Consider the following 22,196-nt stretch of genomic DNA (forward strand, 5'->3'; position numbering starts at 1 on the left):
ATAGTGATTGTCTCACTTCACCCACATAGTTGTTACTGAGGAATGTAGTACTTTGGATGAGGTACTGGAGTGCAGGAATAGGAGAGCTCAAGGGGGCATGGCCCTGCCTCTGCCCCTCCTCATCCTCCTGAGGGCCCCCTCCCATCCAGGTGGGGAGCCTGGGCAGCTGTGGGGTGCTTCAGACCCTCTACCTGCCTGGGGTGGGGGGTCGAGAGCAGTTCCCAGCCCATGTCCTTGCCCTGAACCACCCCATCCAGGACAAGAGGGGCTGCCCCTCCCCAGAGCTGCCCGTGTGCCATGCACAGCTCTTACCTGGACCCGGCTCTGACTGGGGGCCGCAGCCTGGTCATGGTAAGAGCCGTGTGGGCAGTTGTGGGAAGTCGCGCCATGGACCCTCTGCCCTGGGTGGATGGGGGGACTTGTGGGTCAGGGACATGGGTCGGGGTCTGCTTTCAGCCCCCTTCACACACCCCCCCCCCTGGGCAGGTTGAGGGTCCTCAGGCAGGTCTCAGCCCATTCCGGCTTCCAGCTTGGCTGGGGGTGGGGCCTTGGGCAGAAGAGGAGAGGTGACCCACTTTTGGGCAGGCTGTGCCAGGCACCCTTACTGAGGTACACCACGTGTTGTGATAGGCATGTGTAGGACCCATGGATCTTGAGAGGCATGTATTGATCATTGTAGCAGTGAGATATGTCTGCATGTTATGACATGGTCTGGTGCCACTTCAAATGGATGGGTCCTGGCCTGTGGGGAGTTTACGTCTGCTTATGAGTTTGGCAGAGTTGGGGGGTTTGAAGGCAAGAAGAGGGAGCTCAGGAAAGATTTAAACATAAATTTACCCAGTAAAGATATTACCTAACCCACCTTGTCTCTCTAAAGTAATACATTTGAAACTGAAAGTACTGAAATATCTAGAGTGGCTATTAGAAGTTTAAATTCAACAAGTAGGCTAAAATAGTTTACCATGTGTATCAAGTGATCCTTTTTATAGTAGCTTATTCATTCTTTTAAATTAGGAAAAAGTTTTTTGTTTTGTTGTGTTGTGTTCATATTAGACAGATATAGGTTAACTATTTCTGTATTACTTACACTTACACAAATTCACAGCCATGAAAGATGCGTCACTGATCATGGAATCTGGTCTCCCCCGTGAACTCTGGTCTTTTGTGTGCGTTTACCCTATACTATACAGATTCACAGGGGAGACCAGTGTTTCTCAAATTGAGGGCCCTGACCCAAAAGAGAGTTGCAGGGGGGTCGCAAGGCTATTTTAGGAGGTTGCAGTATTGCCAACCTTACTTCTGCGCTGCCTTCAGAGCTGGGCAGCTGGAAAGCGGTGGCTGTTGGCTGGGCGCCCAGCTCTGAAGGCAGCGCCTCGCCAGCAGCAGTGCAGAAGTAAGGGTGGCAATACCATACCATGCGACCCTTCTGTGCTGCTGCCTTCAGAGCTGGGTGGCAGGAGATGGTGGCTGCTGACTGAGGGCCCAGCTCTGCAGGCAGCAGCACAGAAGTAAGGGTGGCAGTACCATGCCATGCCAGCCTTACTTCTACACTGCTGCTGGTGATGGCTTTGCCTTCAGAGCAGGGCTCCCGGCCAGCAGCCTCCACTCTCCAGCTGCCCAGTTCTGAAGGCAGCACTGCTGCCAACAGCAGCGCAGAAGTAAGGGTATCAGTACTGCAACACCACCACCCTGCCCCCAATAACCTTGTGCCCCCCCCCAACTCCTTTTTGGGTCAGGATCCCTACAATTACAGCATCATCAAATTTCAGATTTAAATAGCTGAAATCATAAAATGTACGATTTTTAAAATCCTATGACCCTGAAATTGACCAAAATGGACCGTGAATTTGGTAGGGCCCTATCTCTATAACATTTAATTGAAAAATTTAAAGAGCCATAATGGTGTGTGTGTGTGTGTTTGAAATTATATAGTCATAAGAGGCATGACTACTGATTTATTTATACTTTTCAGGTATTTGTGTTGACACAATTAACTCCTTGGGCCAGACCGCTCTGTTTACCGCTGCATTGCTAGGTCTTGGTAAACTAGTAGGTGTGCTCTTGGATTATGGATCAGACCCAAATCAGTTAAGTATAAGAGTCAGAATTACATCCTTAATAAACTGAAACAAACTTAAGTTTGTTATAGCATCAGCTTTATTGTACTGCACAAGATTTTCCTTAATAATTGTCAATGAGCAGATGAAAGAGAGACATAGCCAATCAAACTATGATTGTTACAGAGCTGATAGTTGGGGAAAGAAGAAGCCCAGGGCCATGACTTTTAAAAAGTATTTAAGCTTTGCTCTGCTCAGTGGTGCATGGCCTCAAGCCTGTTCTATACTTAAAAGTTAGGTCAACATAGATATGATGCTCAGAGATGTGAAAAATAGTGCCATAGCTCTACTGACCTAACATGTGGTGTAGATGTGGCTAGGTTGACAGAAAAATTCTTCTGTCAACCAAACTACTGCCTGTCAGAGAGGTGGATTAACGACAGCAACAGAAAAACACCCTCCATCCTTGTAGGAAGCATCTATGCCACGGCACTGCAGCAGTGCAAACATGGTCAAAGTGATTTAGATCTTGCAATGCTGAGCAGAGCAAAGCCTAGATCAGGGGTCGGCAACCTTTCAGAAGTGGTGTGCCGAGTCTTCATTTAGTCACTCTAATTTAAGGTTTCGCGTGCCAGTCATACATGTTAACGTTTTTAGAAGGTTTCTTTCTAGAAGTCTATAACATATAACTAAACTATTGTTGTATGCAAAGTAAATAAGGTTTTAAAATGTTTAAGAAGCATCAATTAAAATTAAATTAAAATGCAGAGCCCCCCGGACTGGTAGCCAGGACCCGGGCAGTGTGAGTGCCACTGAAAATCAGCTTGCGTGCTGCCTTCAGCACTGGTGCCATAGGTTGCCTACCCCTGGCCTAGATACATATACAAATTTGGGCCCTGGTGCCTTCCAGTTTAGACAAATAAAGTGTTTTAGAAAACAGGCAAAGAGCCCCACCTACAAAACTCTTTGGGGAAGGTTGTGAATTCTGAGCTTGAATATGTTAACACTAAGGGCATGTCTACACTACAGATGCTGCAGTGGCACAGCTGCAGGTATACCATTATAGTCCCATAGTGCAGCTGCTTCCTACATCTACAAAAAGTTTTTTTCTGTCAATGTAGGTAATCCACCTCCCTGAGCAGGGTTAGGTATGCTTAACTACAGAACTCCAGGGTGACATAGCTAGTAGTCTATATTTTAAGTGTAATCTGTGTTTCCAACTAGGTGTTAATGTGAATGCATGATTGAAGTGAATGGCAGAAGGGAATACTGTTCACAACTTTTTCTAATGCAATTGTTTGTCCCTGGGGAGGCAGTTTTTTTTACTAGGCTGGATCAACAGGATAGCAGTGCACTGGTTGTAGTGAGAAGATTATTTTTGCAAGGAAAGTCACTACATTAGTCCAAGCAATAACCACACTTTAGGGATAAACAGTGCTCTGTCTCCAGCCAAACAATAGGGCAAGCAGAGGTGTGAACTCCACTTCTTTCTCTCATTCACTTCAGTCAGGAATTAATTGTTAAAATCTAATTGGAAGTTTTTAAACACTAAAAATATTAATCATAGCCTCAGAAGAACCTCCCCAGTGAGAGTGAAAAGGTGAAGCTTGTTTTTTGCAGAAGACAGGCAACGTGCAGAAAAGTGTATTGAGAGAGAGTTTTTCATGCCTGCAGTTTTCTAGTCCCTCCAGTGACAATAAAAGGCCACATAGTCCTCACTCCATACATGGAATTCCATTTGGCAAGTTCAGGGTAGATTCTTTTGGTCTAGCATATAATGCAATTGTAAGTATTCTCTTTTTCAAGAGGTATCTGTAGTGTACCATAGTGAAGGTAGTTTGAAATGTTTCTGTTCTAATATTCCTCAGCCGCTGTTATGATGGGAGCACCCCAGTACATGCTGCAGCATTCTCAGGAAATCAGTGGATTCTCAGTAAATTGTTGGATGCAGGAGGTGATCTGCGAGTACATGATAAAAATGGAAGAAATCCGCAGTGCTGGGCTTTGTCAGCTGGAAAGGAAAGCAGTGCTCAGGTACACATATATGTGAACTTCACAACTTTATCTTGGAAATATTGTCTGGGAACAAAAACTACGTACCCAGGAAACGGATAGTTTTTAAGATAATGTTAAGTGATTTGCCTTATGTTACTTTCCATCTCAGATTATATTCTGAGGTCCTGATCATGTAAACTTAAAATGATTTCAGTGGGACTCTCCCTGGAGGCAGAGGTCTGCCTGTACTTACAATCTTGCAGGATAAGAGCCATAATGTGTAAATGTGCAGTGATGAGAACTACAGTGATAGGTCCTGATCCTGCAATCCCCTGCATACTTGTGAGTGGTTCCGTTGGAGCTGTTTGCAGGACCAAGTCCTAGAGCTATAAACGTTCTGGTATAAATATTACTTACTTAATACTGAAGCAAAATATTACAAGAAAGCTGTTGGTTTAAAATTATCCCATATCTTGGTACGAAATAATTTGATGTCTTTCAGTATGCATATTTTACTGAGAGACCTAGTCAGAATAATTCAACATAGATTATTCCTTTATTATTAATTGTGCTTGAATTCAGTAGTTTTATCATTTTCACCTTCGGAATTGTCAGTTATTGACATTGCCTCTGTCACCTGGAGGGCTTGAGGTTTAGTTGTATTTACATATTCACACCATTAATTTTTCTTTAAATTTACATGTACACAGTGGATACAGCTTCTTTTTGAATGTGCTGAATTTTGTTTGATACCTGCCTTATAATTTTAGACCATTTATGGACAGTAAAGACTCTCTCTAATAAAACATTTAATATCTCAAATATTTCTACTGGTGCCAAATATTGCCACCAAGAAGTAAGTGACAATTTTTCTTCATGATACTGCTCTATATTAATTTAAAATAGAAAGATTTATAACCTAGTAGTTCTTGAATGCCTAATGTTTTTCAGATGTTAGAATTTATACGGCGTTGTGCATCACACATGCAGGCTGCAATTCAGAATTTCCCCTCTGATTTACTTAGGAAGGTTGGTTCATCAAAAGTACTGGTCTGCAACCCATCTAGATTTGGTGGCATTACTCAAGGGTAAGAACTTAACTTCATAGTGATTCAGGGACGTTTCATCCCATACTTAAATATCCTGAAACTTATCATGTGTTTTACTTTTTGTTGTCTGTCTCTTTCTGTTTGACAATATCTATTTTAAAACCAAAGCTGCTTGTTTAAACATTCTAGTGTATTTGGAGGGGTCACCTTTATATGTGGTCATTAGTATTAATTTTTCTTGCTATGGTAGAGCCAAATGGTTGGTGGTAACTTACAAATTCTTCTTTATTTAAAGGGAAATGTTTCACTGAATAAACCAGATACAATTCTGTATTGTATTAGTGTTAAGATATCTGGTACTGTGTACCATAAAATAAATCTTGTTTCTTTATCTGTAAGTCGCTGCCAGTCTTTAGAGCAGTGGTTCCCAAACTTGTTCCGCTGCTTGTGCAGGAAAAGGCCCTGGCGGGCCGGGCCAGTTTGTTTACCTGCTGCGTCCGCAGGTTTGGCCAATCGCGGCGCCCAGTGGTCGCGGTCCGCTGCTCCAGGCCAATGGGAGCTGCTGGAAGTGGCGCGGGCCGAGGGACGTACTGGCTGCTGCTTTCCCTGTAGAAGCGGTGGAACAAGTTTGGGAGCCACTGCCTTAGAGGATGTGTCTCTAACTGTTTTATGCTTTTTATTGATAAGTTTGATGTGTCTAGTGGGAAATATCTTTCTGTTAAGAAAAATACTTTAGTGAAAGGATTTGAAGTGAATTCAAGATGTCTGCATATTTGCATTGCTAAGTGACTTTAAAAAAATCATATACAAGATAATAGTTGCACATTAAAATCAAGTTGGTAAAATATGCCTACTTTTTTTTTCTTTTTTTTTTTTAAATAACCATGCTTCATGTTTCAGCAGGCTATGGGGTTACCACTGCTGTGCTTGCGAGACTTCTTTTCAGCTCTACTGGGGGCTGAGGGTGGTGTCAGCCAAGAAAGTGAGAGTAGTAGGAACCTAAATATTTCTGACCCAGGCCACATATCAAGTGAAGTATTTGAAAGGCAGCTGCTGCAGGACTTGTTTTCTTTCTTTCTTTCTTTCTTTCTTTCTTTCTTTCTTTCTTTCTTTCTTTCTTTCTTTCTTTCTCTCTCTCTCTCTCCTTTGGGAGATGGAATGTAACCTTTCTCAAAATCTTGGCCTTCACTATTAATCTACATTGCTTGTATGTTTTAACATTAGAAATGCCGACAGTCCTCTGACTAGACTTCTAAAAGGTGAAGCAAATTCATCAAGAAACATCTACAGTTTTGGCTTTGGGAAGGTAAGTTACTAGAGACAGTGGGCTCCAAACTGTGTAAGTTCTTTTTGTTTATTGAACACAATTGGAATCACATTGTTTTTATTTAAATCCAAAGATGGTCCCATATGTGTTGTTTTCAGACACTGTTATATATTTCTTACCATTCACTAAATGGTGGGAAATAAATGGGGAGTGACCTAACTGACTATGGAAATCCTGGTCTATAGTCATTACTGAGTCCTGATTGAGGGATTTATTTTGAAACAAACAAAAGATACTTCAAGAAGTAGGTGGAAGGATCCCATCTGTGTGACTTTGAGGTGGCTGCTTCTGCTGTATTCAGTTAAGATTCTGTAGAAAGGTCCTTTTCAATATAGCCTATAGTCACTGAAAGCCTTTTGGAGTGATCCCAATTTTTACTGTTTTTGGCTAATGTTTACTTGTGGTCAGTTGTCATTTGCATGTATACGTAGCACCAAGGCAACATTTTTCAGCTTCACAACATTTTTGACAAACACTACCTGATTCTCACAACACCCTAAGATTGCACAGCTGGTCTGCAGTAGAGCTGGGCATAGAACCCAGGAATTGTTGAATATTTCTCCTTGTTATACAGTGTATGGTTTTGTCTCAGTTTTATCTAACAGGCAGTAGGCAGCTAGGGTACCTGGCATCTCTCCCTATCATTTGGGATAAAGAAGTGGTTCAGGCAGATGATGAGCCAACATTCTCTTTCCACACTGGACCGTACATGATCATGACAAAGTGAGTGGACTCTTCAGCAGTTTTCAGGTGGTGTTTAATATGCATCATCATCATCAAACTACTGGACCAGATGGCTTGTCTGGATTTTTTCCTTGTGTTTATAGGGTATGTTTACACAGCACACTAAGGGTATGTCTACACAGCCGACAGTAAGAGAGAGCTCTCCCAGTGCTGTAAAAAACTCAACCTCCGCAAGGGGACTAGCTACCAGAGCTGGGAGCATGGCTCCCAGCACTGTACCACTATCTACACTGCCACTTTACAGCGCTGAAACTTGCTTTAATAAAAAAAGTTTATTGTGGTTTTTTTTCACACCCCTGAGCGAGGAAAGTTTTAGTGCTGTAAGTGGCAGTGTAGACAAGCCGTAAGCCTGGGCTCTGACTCAGGTTTGAGCCCAAGCTCCCCTTCTTTCCACACACAAATAGAGTCTGCTTGTCAGTAAGCACTCAGGACCCAGATCCTACGACCCTGCTAAGGGTGTGGGTCAGAGCCTGAGTCCTGCTGTAACTTAGGTCCAAGCCTTGTCATTTTGACACAGGTCAAACCACAGACCTGAGTCAGAAGGTCGGCATAGTGCAGTATGGACATGTTAGCATGACTTGTGAGACATGGGTCCAGCAATTGTAAACACAGGTTTAAAATGCAGCTTGGACACTCAAGCGCATGTTTGGAAACACCAGGTTCATAAGCCTGAGTCCCACAGACTTGGGTGTACAATTCAGTGTAGACATACCCATAAACGCCCAGTAATCACAGAAGTTGGAGGTGGAAAAGTCCTAAATTCACCCAGTCCATCTCCCTACCAGTGGAGGTTTGTCCTCTGTTATACATTGACTAATCTGTTGTCTTGCCTCCTTTTAATATTCATTGACAATTATCATGCCCCCACCACCCATTCATGGTTAAACCAGCCTACACATATTTAGGTCTATGAATGTTTTAATAATAATAAATGTCCTGGCTAATATTGGCCTCTGGGTGGGGCTCATAGACTGTATTTAGGTAGGATGAGTTCAAGCTCCAGGGTATGCCTGGGTGTGTGCCTCAATTGCTCAAACCCAGAGTGAGCTGACTGTAGAGCTGCAAATACAAAGCAGGCCCCTCTTTGCCTTTTCTGCTGCTGCAGCAAGTAATTCTGTCAGAAAAGGAGCATTTATTGAGTCAGCTGGGTTGCTGACCCATTCCTTCCCAGCAGATCTAGCCTGCCTCACAGTCGGTTAATATTGCCTCTGTGAGGAGTGCTTCATAGTGCCATGGCTTTTTGCCTAGGACTGTGGGGATATGGTTTGTCAAGCTGCACTTCTCTTTCTCTCCCCCAAACGTGTCTCTTTCTCACTGCAGCTAGTCTTTGGCAAGCTGAGAGTTTATTGCTTGTCTAGGAAGCTGTGAGCCTATTGCCAGGATTATTGAAGCGCTGGCATGTTACTAACAGCAGGAGACAGATTTGTAATCCTGGGAAACTTTGCTGTTGTTTGTAAGAGATGCTGTAACCAAAGAACCCATTGGACACATGGAGTGACTAGAGTCTCCTCTTCTCCTCCTGTAGTTTAATGTGGGGCAGCAGCAGAGTCACAGTGAAGGAGCTCAGCCTTAAACCACATCAGAACTGTAGTAAGCTACGTTTAGCTGATCTTCTAATAGCAGAACAGGAATATAGCAGGTAAGAGAATGCAAAATGCCTACAATGTGTCAGGTCTTTGGGCATCCCTTGGGCCTGCAAGAAAGTAGAGGTCACCTCAACCTAGCTAATGACTGGCTCAGAAAATAATGAATCAGGGTTACTCCTTCTTCTGGAAATGAGATTTACAGTTCTACTGTTCTTTCTCCTCTTGAGCTTTTCTGAAATGTGCAGTGGGGGGTGTAATGTGGAGTAGGCGGGATCCCCCCCGACCCATCAAAGTACTTTCCTGTACAGATCCTGGAAAGCATAATTGCAGGTTCTTATGGTGTCAACAATAAAAAAATCAGTGGCTCTCTATGAACAGTTTTCCTACCAGCCTATTTTGGGTGAAAAGATCCAAGAGGCCAGACATTTATTTCGCTTTTAATATAATGTCTTATTTGTATGATAATATTGGGATTTTTCTCCTTTGCAGTAAGCTTCGTCATCCTCATTTGCTGCAATTGATGGCAGTTTGTCTGTCCAATGATCTGGAAAAAACCCGTTTGGTGTATGAGAGAGTTAACTTTGGTTCACTATACAGCATCCTTCATGAAAGGGTAAATGGAGCGATTGTTTTTTATTTATTTTTAAAATAGAAATTACCCATAATTAAGAGATTTTACTGGATACCAGCATCCCCTGTGTTCTGTGCTAAGTTCATATCATTGAGAGAAGCATCCTTTACTTAGAAACAAAATGTGAGAAATCCTAACTCCCTCTATGTACTTAGGGGCTTGTCTCATCACACAGCAGTAGCCACTCCCTCTAACAGGCTGGCAGTGTTTGCCTGATGCACCCCATCCTGCAGCTATTGTGCCAGATGAAGAAAGTTAATAAAGGAGTGGCTCTCTTGGCTCTTAGTTGTGGAAAAAAGGTTTAGGCTACGTTAGCTTCTTGGTAATTTCTTTAATAAAGCCAAGCTCCAGGAAGGGTTGAGTTTTTGACTCAACATAGTGGGTGGACTGTTTGAGAGCAGGCTAGGATAGGCACCTGTTCCCACTCCCCAGAACAAGGAGTATATTCTGTTCTTTGAGAAATGAAATGATGGGTATGAATCCATTTCCGTTTCCTGAACATTCACAGTGACTTGTCCCCCATTGCAGATACCAGGGAAATGTCAGGAGGGGCTGTTAGTGTAGGAGTTCAAGGATTAGTAGTTTGGTATTAAGCTTGTATGACTGTGTAACAGCAGTAAAGCCATTATCCTTGTGTTTTGCTCAACATTTACCATATTCCCACGTTGTGGTAATTGACTTGGAGACTGATTATTGCCTCAAAAAACAGAGGGGCCGTGGTTTTGCTTGACTTTCAATAGAAGCATGCCAAGGTCTATATTGTTGTTCAAAATAAGGATGTTGGATATGTGCGTGTGTGTCGGGAGAGTGCTTGTTTTCTGTATTTGGAAACATCAATAACAGTTTATCTGGAATCACAGAATCCTGCTGTGACGAGTTGGATCACAGATACCCCCTTGGGACTGCCAACTGATGTGCCAAGGCTACTTCTGCTCCTGCTTTCCCTGCCCTCCCAGCTTAGGTCTTCAGTGCCCTGCCTGGTTTGAGCCAGACCGCTAGCCTGCTGCAAACCCAGACCCAGGTCTGAACTACATCCCCTGACAACTGTAGGCTTAAACTGAAAGCAGATTAAGAAGTGTTCTTGTCTTTAACAATCAGATGCCCAACTCCCAATGGGGTCCAAATCCCAAATAAATCCATTTTACCCTGTATGCAGGGTAAACTCGTAAATTGTTCACCCTCTATAACACTGATAGAGAGGTAGGCACAGCTCTTTGGCCCCCCAGGTATTAATACATACTCCGGGTTAATTAATAAGTAAAAAGTGATTTTATTAAATACAGAAAGGAGGATTTAAGTGGTTCCAAGTAATAGGAGACAGAACAAAGTGAATTACCAAGTAAAGTAAAATAAAACATGCAAGTCTATGCCTAATACAGTAAGAAAACTGAATATAGATTAAAAACCTCACCCTCTGAGGAGTTCCAGTAAGCTTCCTTTTACAGACTAGTCTCCTAGTCTGGCTCCAGCAATCACTCACACCCCCTGTAGTTACTGTCCTTTGTTCTAGTTTCTTTCAGGTATCCTTGGGGGCTATCTCTTGAGCCAGCTGAAGACCAAAATGGAGGGATCTTCCAGGGGTTTAAATAGACTTTCTCTTGTGGGTGGAGACCCCTCCTCTCTCCTATGCAAAGTCCAGCTCCAAGATGGAGTTTTGGAATCACATGGGCAAGTTACATGTCCATGCATGACTCAGTTTTTACAGGCAGTAGCCATTGTTTACATGTTATCCTGAACGTCCTCAGGTAGACTTCTTATGTGGATTGGAGCCTTCCAAGATTCATTGTCCTTTCAGTGTTTCTTGATTGGGCACTTAATTTGCACATTCCTTTCTCAAGAAGCTGACCAAATGCTTTACTAAGGCTACTTAGAAAGCAAGCAAGTACACAGCCAATATGCATAACTTCGAATACAACAATGACACATGCATACAAATAGGATGAATAGATTCAGTAGATCAGAACCTTTACAGAGATATGTTACATGGCATAAGTAGCATGAAATATATTCCAGTTATGTCATATATATATATATATATATATATACACACATTCATAAGCATATTTCCATAAAGCCTGCCACTTCTGGCTGATTGCCTACCAGGAAGAATTCTGAAATCAATCCAGACTGGGTGGTAACCATGACAAGTCTGCTTAATAAAATTTCAGGGGTTCTAGTACCATACCTAACAATATTGGTCTTTGCCTAAGACCGTTCACTGGATTATCTTTTTGTCTCTTGATTTGCACATACCCAGTATAATTCACTAAGTCTGAGTTCTTTCAGATGTGATTTGAGAAGCTGCAGTTGTAATTATCATTCCTTTTAGGTCATAGAGATGGGAAAATCAGTTCTTCTTCAAATGCTTGTTCATGTCAATTCCAATCAGGTGCACGTGGGCTGCGTGCACGACAGCTGCAAGATTTTTCCCCTACTAGTATCCGTAGGGTCGGCCTTGGCGCCCTCTGGAGTCGCGCCTTCATGGGACCAATATAAGGCCCTGCTGACCTGACCCCCACTCAGTTCCTTCTTACTGCCTGTGACAGCTAGCTGGAACTCCCTACCACTCTTGCCTCGGCGAGGGCGTGCTTCGCAGGATCTCTATCCTTGTGTACGTAGTTATCACAGTAGTTCTAGTTAGGGTAGATTTTCTTATATGTTACCTTTGGGATGGTCTTTCCCCCAATGTTTTTCGCCGGCACCAGGTATGCCTCGGTCCCAGGGCTTTAAACTGTGCTTGGACTGTGGCAGGTTTATGTCAAGAAGTGACCCGCACTCATCGCGCTTTAAGTGTCTGGGCGAGGGGCATCTCAGAGACCGCTGTAAGGGCTTTTGTCCCTGGACGAAAATGATCTGAGTAACTTTTTTGGTGAGGCAAAAGAGTATGGGATTTAGGTGTAGTGTACACTAACCATAATTCTAGGTTTTTTGTTTTGTTTTGTTTTTTACCATCTTGTCTGTTTTAGGTCTTTTAGACTTTCACTTGTTAACTTTCACTGGTGCCATCTGCTGGAGATTTTAGTTAAATACACCTATTTTCTTTTTCACTTCATTTTAGCCATTGTCTTGCATTTAGTTGATACTTTCCGCAGCCCCATTCCATGGAAATTATTATCATTTGCAAATGTAACTGGGTCAAATTTTGCTCTAGAACACAGGTACTCAATTAATAGTGACTTCACTGAGAGCTGTACAGCTTTTATACCTGGAAAACCATTAGAACAGATTATTAAACAATCAGTTTATGAGCACCTAGAGGATAATAGGATTAGTAATTGGCTGGCCATTAATAATAGCCAGTATGGATTTATCAAGAACAAATCATGCAAAACCAACTTAACTTCCTTCTTTGACAGGGTTACTGGCCTAATGGATGGTGTATGTGTGTGTGTGTGGGGGGGGGAGCAATAGATGTTGTATATCTTGATTTTTTTAAAGACTTTTGACACAGTCCTATGTGACATTCTCAGAAGCAAAATAGGGAAATGTGCTCTTGATGAAATTATTATAAGGTGAGTGTATAACTATACTCAAAGAAAGACTTTACTCAAGAATAGTTATCAACAGTTCACTGTCAAACTGGGGCCTCTCAGAGGTCAGTTCTGAGTCCTGTACTAGTCAATATTTTCATTAATGACTTGGATAATGTAGCGGAGAATATGCCTATACAATCTGCAGACGACATCAAGCTGGGTGAAGTTGCTAGCACTTTGGAGGACAGGGTTAGAATTCAAAATGACCGTGACAAATTGGAGAATTGGTCTGAAGTCAACAAGATGAAATTCGATAAAGACAAGTGTAAAGTATTACACATAGGAAGGAAAAATCAAATGCACAACTACAAAATGGGAAATAACTGGCTAGGCGGTAGTACTGCTGAAAAGGAGCTGAAGGTTATAGTGAATCACAAATGGAATGAGAGTCCAAAATGCAATGCAGTTGCAATAAAGGCTAATATAATTTTGGGGTATATTATCAGGAGTGTCATATGTAAGACACAGGAAGTAAGTTTTCTCATTCTACTCAGAACTGGTGAGGCCTCCACTGGAGTACTGTGTCCAGTTCTGGGTGCCACTCTTTAAGTAAGATGTGGACAAATTGGAGAGAGTCCCAAGGAGAGCAACAAAAATTATAAAAGGTTTAGAAAACCTGACCTATGAGGAAAGGTTAAAGTAACTGGAAACTGGAGGGATACTTGATACATTTTAAATTACATTAATGGCTATTATAATAAGGACTGTGATCAGTTGTTCTCCATGGAGGGGAGGGATAGCTCAGTGGTTTGAGCACTGGCCTGCTAAACCCAGTGTTGTGAATTCAGTCCTTGAGGCCAGGGGGCCATTTAGGGATTTGTGGATTTAGTTGGGGATTGGTCCTGCTTTGAGCAGGGGGTTGGACTATATGACCTGCTGAGGTGCCTTCCAACCCTAATGATTCTATGTCCACTGAAGGTAGGTTTGGGGTGCAATCCAGACCAGTGGGGGGCTGAGTCATTGCCTGCCCTGTAACCATGGGTGCCTTAAGTGCTTTGCTACTGTAACTCCCTGCCTGGGATATTCATAATCAGCAACAAGCATGCAGATCACACCCTGAGTGTCTATATATAACTGCAGCTGTGACCTCAGGAGTCTGCCAGCAACACACCCCAGACCTAAGGGAGAGCTCTGTGTAAGCTCAAAAACTTGTCTCTCTCACCAACGGTAAGTTGGTCCTATAAAAGTTATTACATCATGCACTTTGTCTCTCTAATATCCTGCAAACAACATGGCAACAACAACACTTCATAGCAACACATCTGCCACACTCCCTGGTCTCTAACAGCCCTGGTTACTACTTGAAGGATGACTCCAACATACTCCCAGTCCTGAATTTTCCTAAAACCATGTGCTCTGTAATGTCCAGCCCTCTTCTTGACAGTTCAGAGAAATAGTAAGGTCTGTTTGTTCCTCTAAAGACACAAAAATGTATAACGGCTGATTAACGTATTTGGGTAAGTATACCCTTTCATTTAAACACAGCACTGAGTTGGTTTATAATAAAAATAAAACAAATTTATTAACAACAGGACATATGTTAAGTGATGCCCAGCAAAAGTTAGAACAGGTTACAAACAAATAGAAGTGACAACACGCATCTAAAAGTCTAAAACTTAATCTAGCCAGGAACAGGTTTGTTCAAGATGTTTTTTTCTCACCTATAGTCAGTTCCCAGAGACTTCAACTCCCCCTTGATTGAAGGACTCTTCTTTCTCAGCTGCAAGAGCTCTGTTCCCTTGTGTTTGTTTAGTGAGGGATGCCAAAGATGGCTTCTGTCTTCCAAAGTTCAGTGCCTTTGTTTCAAGAGGCAGGATGTCTCCATGCTGTTATTCTTTTCTTGTGGACTTCCTAACCCCCTGCTGATTTCAGTGTAAACGGTCCTTCCATTGTTTTTGGTCACACCTTGCTTAATTTAATTGGAGACTGGTAGATAGTTTGTTGCCTTCTCTCTTGTCTAGGAGAGAACCTGATTGGGCATAGACTTTAAAACATATCATCATCAAGTATCCATATTTCCTCATTGTGTTGATGCATACGTTTCACAATTATATTAATCACCAATATGTCATAAGCTTTCAGAAAAGGCCTCACTTTTATAATACAGTAATATTATATACTATCCGTTGATTCAATTGCTTATCACTTGAGATTCAGACCCCCTTTCATTATAGACCAGTAAACCTTTGAAATGGATTCTTCTTATTCAAGGTGAGAGGAAGGTAACATGGAGTCTGATGGTGAAGAAAGCTCCATGCTCTTGCTTCCCCTACTGGTGTATGCTGACATGCAAATTGTTCTGTTTCCTGCCATCTCCTCCCTCTTTGGTGTCTTGATGGTCTTGTTTACTGCTTATATGTAAACTGAGGTAAACACACGTGATTTTCTTTAGGATAGACCTGGTTCACAATTCCCCCTGATATGCCTGGTTTAAACACACTTTAATCATAATTCTAGCATATATCCATAACTCTTTATACACACTGAATACATACATCACACAAGAACATTAATGATCAATGAGTTATTAGATTTCAAATGATACAAGTTATATTTTGTACAAAGATTATTTCAGCAGTGTGTAGTGTGTGAATGAAAGGGTGCTTAGTGTCACAGTAGGATAAAAAATAATGGGCTTAATCTGCAGCAAGGAAGATTTAGGTTAGATATTAGGAAAAACTTTGTAACTATAAAGATAGTTAAACTTTAGAGTCGGCTTTCAGATAAGGATTTGGAATTCCCATAATTGGAAAATTTTAAGTATAGGTTGGACAAATGTCTGTCAGGGATGGTCTAGGTTTACTTGTCCTGTCTCAGCTTAGGGGGCTGGACTAGCTGACATCTCGGGGTCCCTCCCAACCCTACATTTCTGTGATTCTATATGTATCAAAGGGCAGATTGGAGCTGAGTTACAACACTAAGTAATAGGTTTTATCAACTGTTTTACATTCTGGTATTGATGCTGATTGTTTTTCCTCTCCCTTTTCCACGACTGATTGCTTACCTATTTTTCCTTAACAAAAGAGGGAAACATGCAAAATATTATTACTGAGGTAGAGAAATGAAACACAAAGTTGAGATATTCCAAAATCTGTTTTTCTATTACAGTGTTAATTTTGGCATGTTACACATATGTATTATTTTCTGTTTTTTAATGTATTACTGTTTGGTTTCACGTAGATCATATAATATTCTTCATGAGCAATGGGATTGAGTTAACTTTACAGTCAAAACCTTCATTTTTTGATTTCTCCGCCTTTGATGTTAAATTAACAATAGCTTTTGCATTCTGTTGATCTTCAGTTATCAGCAATGTGAATGCTTGACTCTTCTGTTGTGTTTTTTTTTCCCCAGCGTTCAGAATTCCCAGTATTGCACATGGAGACAATTGTGCATCTGCTGCTTCAGGTTAATGATGCTTTGAGGTTTTTGCACTCACGGGGATTTATCCACCGTTCACTCACCTCTTATGCTGTACAAATTGTTTCTGCTGGTGAGGCAAAGTTAACCAACTTGGAGTACATGATAGAAAGGTAAAGAATTATCACAGTTACTTGGAAAGGTGGGTGGGTGAGGACAAATTGAGGACTGAATTCTGTTGTCAGGGTGATCCTGCAGCTCTCCTGATTACTTGTGGATCGCCGTGCATGAGCAATGCCACAGAGATCCATCCTAGTCTTTCTTTGACAGCATTGCAGATTTGACTGTAGGGAGAGGGATTGTCACATCTCCATTGCTCAGATATGTGGTCAGTGCTCATTCAGTGTCATACGTTTCAGGTTATCTCAATTTTTATGGCTTCCCTATAAATAACTGAAAATAGAGGTTAACAGTAGAAGAAAGGTCTCTGCTCCACTCTAGTGTAAAGGCACCGCAATAGAGACACAGAACAGAATATGGAACCTACATCTAGTGACCATACAGAGAGAGAAATAGAATTAAGGTCTCCAATAGGATTCCTCTAGTGTAAATAGTTTCAATGTATTCAGATTATAATGAACCTCTGCTTATGAAATCTGATCCTACAAGAGCCTGGGGCCCCCACAACTCCCATTGAAATTAGGGATACTCAGCACCTTGCATATATATACACTCATGGTGCAGTTTCTCTCTGAATAACATTATTTCACTATGGGATCCATCCGTCTCCCATTAATGTTAATAGAAGGACTGTCATTGGCTAAATGGGAATTGAACCAGACCCAGAAAGAGGGTTCTAATATATATATGCATGTGCTCACACACACACCTCAAGTTATCTTTGAAAAAGCATCATATTTCAACTTCTGTAGAAATACAGTTATTACTACCATATACACCTGTACCCCAATATAACGTGACCCGATATAAGGCGGGTTCACATACAAGGCGGTAAAGCTCTGACATGCTGCTCTGAGCAGCGTGTTAAGGGTGCCGGGCCAGGCCGGGGCCGAGGGGTTCGATGAGGGGCAGAGGGTCTCGGGGATGGTCTGGGGGGCAGGAGCTGTGGGAGGGCACTTTTGGAGGCCCCGCAGTCCCAGAGTGGCCCGGGGGATTAGCGGGGGGCCGGGAGCAGCCTGATCTGCTTCCCTTGCCCCGGTCTCAGCCGTGTCGCTTGGGGGAGAAGGCTTGGGGATAGGGAGCCTTCCCCCCCGCACTCACCAGCAGCAGCGGAAGTGGAGCAGCCCGGCCCCAGCCTGCTCCACTCCACCAGCTCCCAACCGCAGCACTCCACTTCCCACCGCAGGTCAGTGTGGGGGGTGTCCTTTCCCCAACCTCCCCGCACTCACCTGCGTCAGGAAGCAGAGCAGCCCAGCTCCAGCCAGCTCCACTCTGCCAACTCCCAGCGCTTCACTTCCAGCCGGGCAGGTGAGTGCAAGACCTTTCCCAAGCCACCCCCCAGCGACACGGCTGAGGCCGGGGCAAGGAAAGTGGAGCAGGCTGGGGCCGTGTCGCTCCGCTTCCTGCCGCAGGTGAGTGCGAGGGCGCATCCTTTCACCAACCTCCCCACACTCACCACCAGTGGGAAGTGGAGCGCCGCGGCTGGGAGGTGGCGGAGTGGAGCGGGCTGGGGCTGGGCTGCTCCGCTTCCTGCCACTGCCGGTGAGTGCCTCGCAGGGGGCTGGGGAGTGGATAGGGGTTGGAGCAGTCAGAGGACAGGGGGGTTGGGTAGGGGGTGGAGTCCTGAGGGTGATTAGGGACAGGGGTCTCTGGAGGGGGCAGTCAGGGAACAAGGAACGGGGTGGGGTGGGGTGGGGAGCAAAGCAAGTTTGATATAACGCAATCTCAGCTATAACGCGGTCAGATTGTTTGTCTCCCGAGGACTGCGTTATATCAGGGTAGAGGTATATTAGCAGAGCCCTCTGTTGGTGAAAATGAGATATAGCAGCCTCTTGCCAAGCTTTATCACTTTCCTGTTCTGTCTTATACAAAAGTTTATTTCCTATGTGAAGGGATATTGTTAATTTGAACTTTTTAAAAAATAATAATTTTTTAAAAATGGTTTTAGGTACTAATCAGTGTGTCTTTAGTTGTTTTAAAGTTCCATTTAAAAGTGTAAAAAGTGCAGATGGGTTTTTCCACTTCCCAGGTGGTGATTATAGGTGTTTGCTGAGAGAAGGAGAAACTGGCTGATAAGACTATAAAGGAAAACAGTGAAATTGAGTATAAACCAAAAAAATTGCCAAGTGTGCAAAGGAAAATAACTAAAAGAAAACGAGAAATTTCCTCTCCACTCCTGTTAACTTCTTTCAGTTATAAATAAGTCTTAGGTCTTACTTGTTTTCATGATAGGTACAATGTTTTCTGACATAAATGAGGTTTAAATCAATTGTTTCGCTTGAATATACATGAAGTGTAGCCCGCAGCACTGCTTTTCACTAACATGTGGTCTCTACCTAAAATATCTGACCATATTCCCTTGAACAATATTAAATTAAGGGGAAATGAGCATCTGTAGAATCAGAAAAAATCCTTTGTTCTGGACAATGATTTTTAAAGAACACTTATTCTCAGTTTAAAATGAAGAAGAAAGAGATGTAACTATTGTGTGGAGAGTAGAGGGACATTAACTTTTAATCATATAGAAGTACTGGCATTACACTGCCAAATGAATATAAACAAGCCAGATGGCACAACTCGCTAGTCTTTCACCTGTGCTATGAATGCTGACCAGAGTAAAAGACTTGGTTGTAAAAATACCCCATAGTTAGGACATCTTTAACCTCTGGTTTGTCTTTATTTGAGGATAAAGCTTTGAAATAGACTGCTATAGCTCACTTTTACCAACAGAGGTCTCTTCTATAATGTGCCAGTACAAGCTGTTTATTTCTATACAATATTATAAATGTTTGTTCAAAAAGCTGCTTTTGAGCCGGTTTTGCTTTTTCTGGTAAATTTTGTGTATAACATGGATCATTTAAAATAAATGCATATATGAAAATAAAGACATTAATTGCTGGATCCCATACTGTCAGAGCTTCCAAAGGAGGCATTGCAGTGGTAGGTCTATTTTTAACTTAATATCCTGGACAGAATTAATCAAACATCCAACTCAGTTGACATTGGTTGGTTTGTTTCCCAGTCTTAACATGATTTATCGAATCCTTTTGTCTCTGACTACACTGGATAGACCAGCTACTCATCACGTTATGGTTTCCCAAATTTGACCTTGTTTTGTGTTCTCTTCTGGCAGCAAGGATGGAGGAGACCACAGTGATCTCACACGTGTTCCTGTCCCAGCCCAGCTGTATAAGTGGTGTGCTCCTGAAGTGATCCTCGAAAAGGCCGCCACAGTCAAATCAGACATTTATAGCTTCTGTATAGTAATGCAGGAAGCCCTAACAGGTATAATTAAAGAGGTTCAGACTTCTGTCACTGAGAGTATGTCTACATGGCAATTAGACACCTGCAGCTGGCCCGTACTGGCTGACTCAGGGTTGAGGGGCTTGGGCTGCAGGGTTGTTTAATTGCTGTGTAGACTTCCAGGCTTGGGCTGGAGCCGGGGCTCTAGGACCCTGTGAGGTGGGAGGGGCCCAGCTGCCTAGAGCTCAGCCTGCAGCCTGAGGCAAAATGTCTACACAGCAATTAAACAGCTCAGCAGCCTGAGCCAGAGTCAGCTGGCATAGGCCAGCTGTGGGTTTCTAATTGCAATGTAGACATACCCTGAGTTACCATAGAGTACCCTGAATACATGAAGTGTCAGTGCAATCTCCTTAGGTGATTGCATACCCTCCTGCAAAGCTCCTTTAGTGATTAAAGTTTTCTTCGTATGGGAAAGAGTTGCAAAGAAAAGAAGACATCACATGTCTTATTTGCATGATATGTGTTCCTCTAACCTTCTGCATAACCTGATGATATTTGGGGAGAAGCTAGGAGCACCCTTTTTAACTAGTGAAATAAACATTGGATTCAGCAAAGCTTCTGGAGGGACAGTGAAGAAATAATACATAATTTGCCTAGAAGTGTTTGTTTCAATGTATCAAAATTTCATTATGGGGTTGTACTAGAACCATTAACCAATGATGAGGGGAAAGTGAGATGACAAAATTGGAGATGGCACAAGATTAGATAGGCTGGTGTAGACTGGAGAAAACTGGGAGGAATTTTCAAGCTGTTACTTAGCTAAATGGGCAACACCATGGCAGATGAAATTCCAGCATGACAATGACCGTTGAATGAAGGAATAATTGGAATTAAAGGTACATGTTGCTGGGATCTAAATTTACTATAATAACTCAGTATAAAGACATAGGCATCATTGTGGAGAAGTTAATGAAAACTCCACATGCACTGCTGGTCCAAAAAGCATACAAAATGTTACGCTCTGTAAAGAACAGGATAGAACATTATACTAAAAATATGCTATGATACAAATGTGTGGTGTGCGTACTTGGAATACTATGTTCAGTTCTGATAAACCTATCTGAAAAATTATATAGCAGAAATAAAAAGGGCTCAGAGAGGGGTAATAAAAATGACAGTAGCTTGGGAAGATTTTCATATGAAAAGAAACTGAAACACTTGGGATTGCTTTGTTTAAAGAGGAGGTTAGAGGAGGAGGTGAGCAAACAGTGGTTGTTTACAGAAGGTAAATGAGGCACTTCTTTCTATTTACCTTTTCTCATAATGCTAAAACAAGAGGACAGTCAATGAAAATGTCAGGTAACAAATTAAACCACATAAAAGAGAATCCTTCTTTACACAGCACACAGTTAACTTATGGAACTCCTTGCCACAAGGTATCATAGAGGTAAGGAGTTTATTAAAATTCTAAAAAGGATTAGACTTTTATATTGACAATGAGAACATCCACAGTTATAGCAGATGAGATGAAAAAAATTATCCTAGGGATAAACCAACAACTACTGAGAGGGTTTAGAAAGAAATGTCCTGTGAGCAAGTTATTCCATAATTGTCCACTAGGGGATTTCTGGCAGCGTCCTCTGAAGCATCCAGTGTTGGCTGTCAGAGACAGGATACTGGACTAGAGGGACTGCTGGTCTGATTTACAGTGGCAGTTGTTTCTGTGATTCTTCCCCTTCCTTGGTTAGGGCCATGCTGTAAACCAGACAATATTTGTTACATGTCTTACAGAAACTCTTCCCTGGAATGGGCTTGAAGGCTCAGGTATTAAAGAACTCGTAGTTTCTGGGCAACATTTGGAAACGGATGTCAGGCTTCCTAACCCGTACTATGACATTGTAAAGACAGGTCTAGCGCCTAAACAAAACGACCGCTCCATGAGTCTTCAGGATATTCGCTATATATTGAAGAATGATTTAAAGGTGACTCTCATGATTGTAACCATTATGCTTTTAAAATCATATTTGGTAAATCAGAGTTAATTGTCTCCTAGAGGTCAAGTTGTTATGTTTAAGTCTGGGTCTGAGTTTTCTTTTGTTTATTTGGGCAAATCAGTTTAAAATGAAAGCTGAAGACATTGGAATACCACATAAACTTCTGCTCACAACCTTCCTTATGTTACAGGACTTGATTGAGTCTCGAATTGGTCGCTCTGATGAAAGCTCAACTGCACAAAGGCATCACATATTTCCAGATATAAACATCTGTTTGAGGTCCACATCTAATTACAAGAGGGAAACGCTAGAGCTGCAAGGAGAGGAGATAACAAAGACTGGTACGTTTCTATTCCTGGGGGGCATGTCAAGAGCCTTCACACTGGTGTTTTCTCTTATCCCTCCAGGATTGGGGGACCAATCCTGACAACTCGGCCATTGGCACTCAAATCTGTGCTGCCAGTAGCCATAGGCCAGTCGAAGTTTTAGTAAAGTGT

At 42.3% G+C, this 22,196-nt stretch overlaps 1 protein-coding gene across 4 annotated transcripts in view; it reads left to right on the forward strand.

The window, feature by feature from the left end:
* The window catches only part of TEX14 (testis expressed 14, intercellular bridge forming factor), a 68,057-nt gene that overhangs the window by 17,005 nt on the left and 28,856 nt on the right, over positions 1-22,196 (forward strand). For all 4 annotated transcript variants that reach the window (XM_044993330.1, XM_044993329.1, XM_044993327.1 and 1 more), the window contains exons 3-13: positions 1,973-2,087; positions 3,926-4,091; positions 5,004-5,140; positions 6,326-6,407; positions 7,021-7,151; positions 8,698-8,811; positions 9,248-9,371; positions 16,277-16,455; positions 19,596-19,747; positions 21,497-21,687; positions 21,890-22,040. In XM_044993330.1, the coding sequence (XP_044849265.1) occupies positions 1,973-2,087; positions 3,926-4,091; positions 5,004-5,140; positions 6,326-6,407; positions 7,021-7,151; positions 8,698-8,811; positions 9,248-9,371; positions 16,277-16,455; positions 19,596-19,747; positions 21,497-21,687; positions 21,890-22,040 (1,542 nt within the window). The remainder of the gene's footprint in view (positions 1-1,972; positions 2,088-3,925; positions 4,092-5,003; positions 5,141-6,325; positions 6,408-7,020; positions 7,152-8,697; positions 8,812-9,247; positions 9,372-16,276; positions 16,456-19,595; positions 19,748-21,496; positions 21,688-21,889; positions 22,041-22,196) is intronic.

The sequence above is a fragment of the Mauremys mutica genome, chromosome 19 (genome assembly GCF_020497125.1).
Source record: "Mauremys mutica isolate MM-2020 ecotype Southern chromosome 19, ASM2049712v1, whole genome shotgun sequence".
Lineage (NCBI taxonomy): Eukaryota > Metazoa > Chordata > Testudines > Geoemydidae > Mauremys > Mauremys mutica.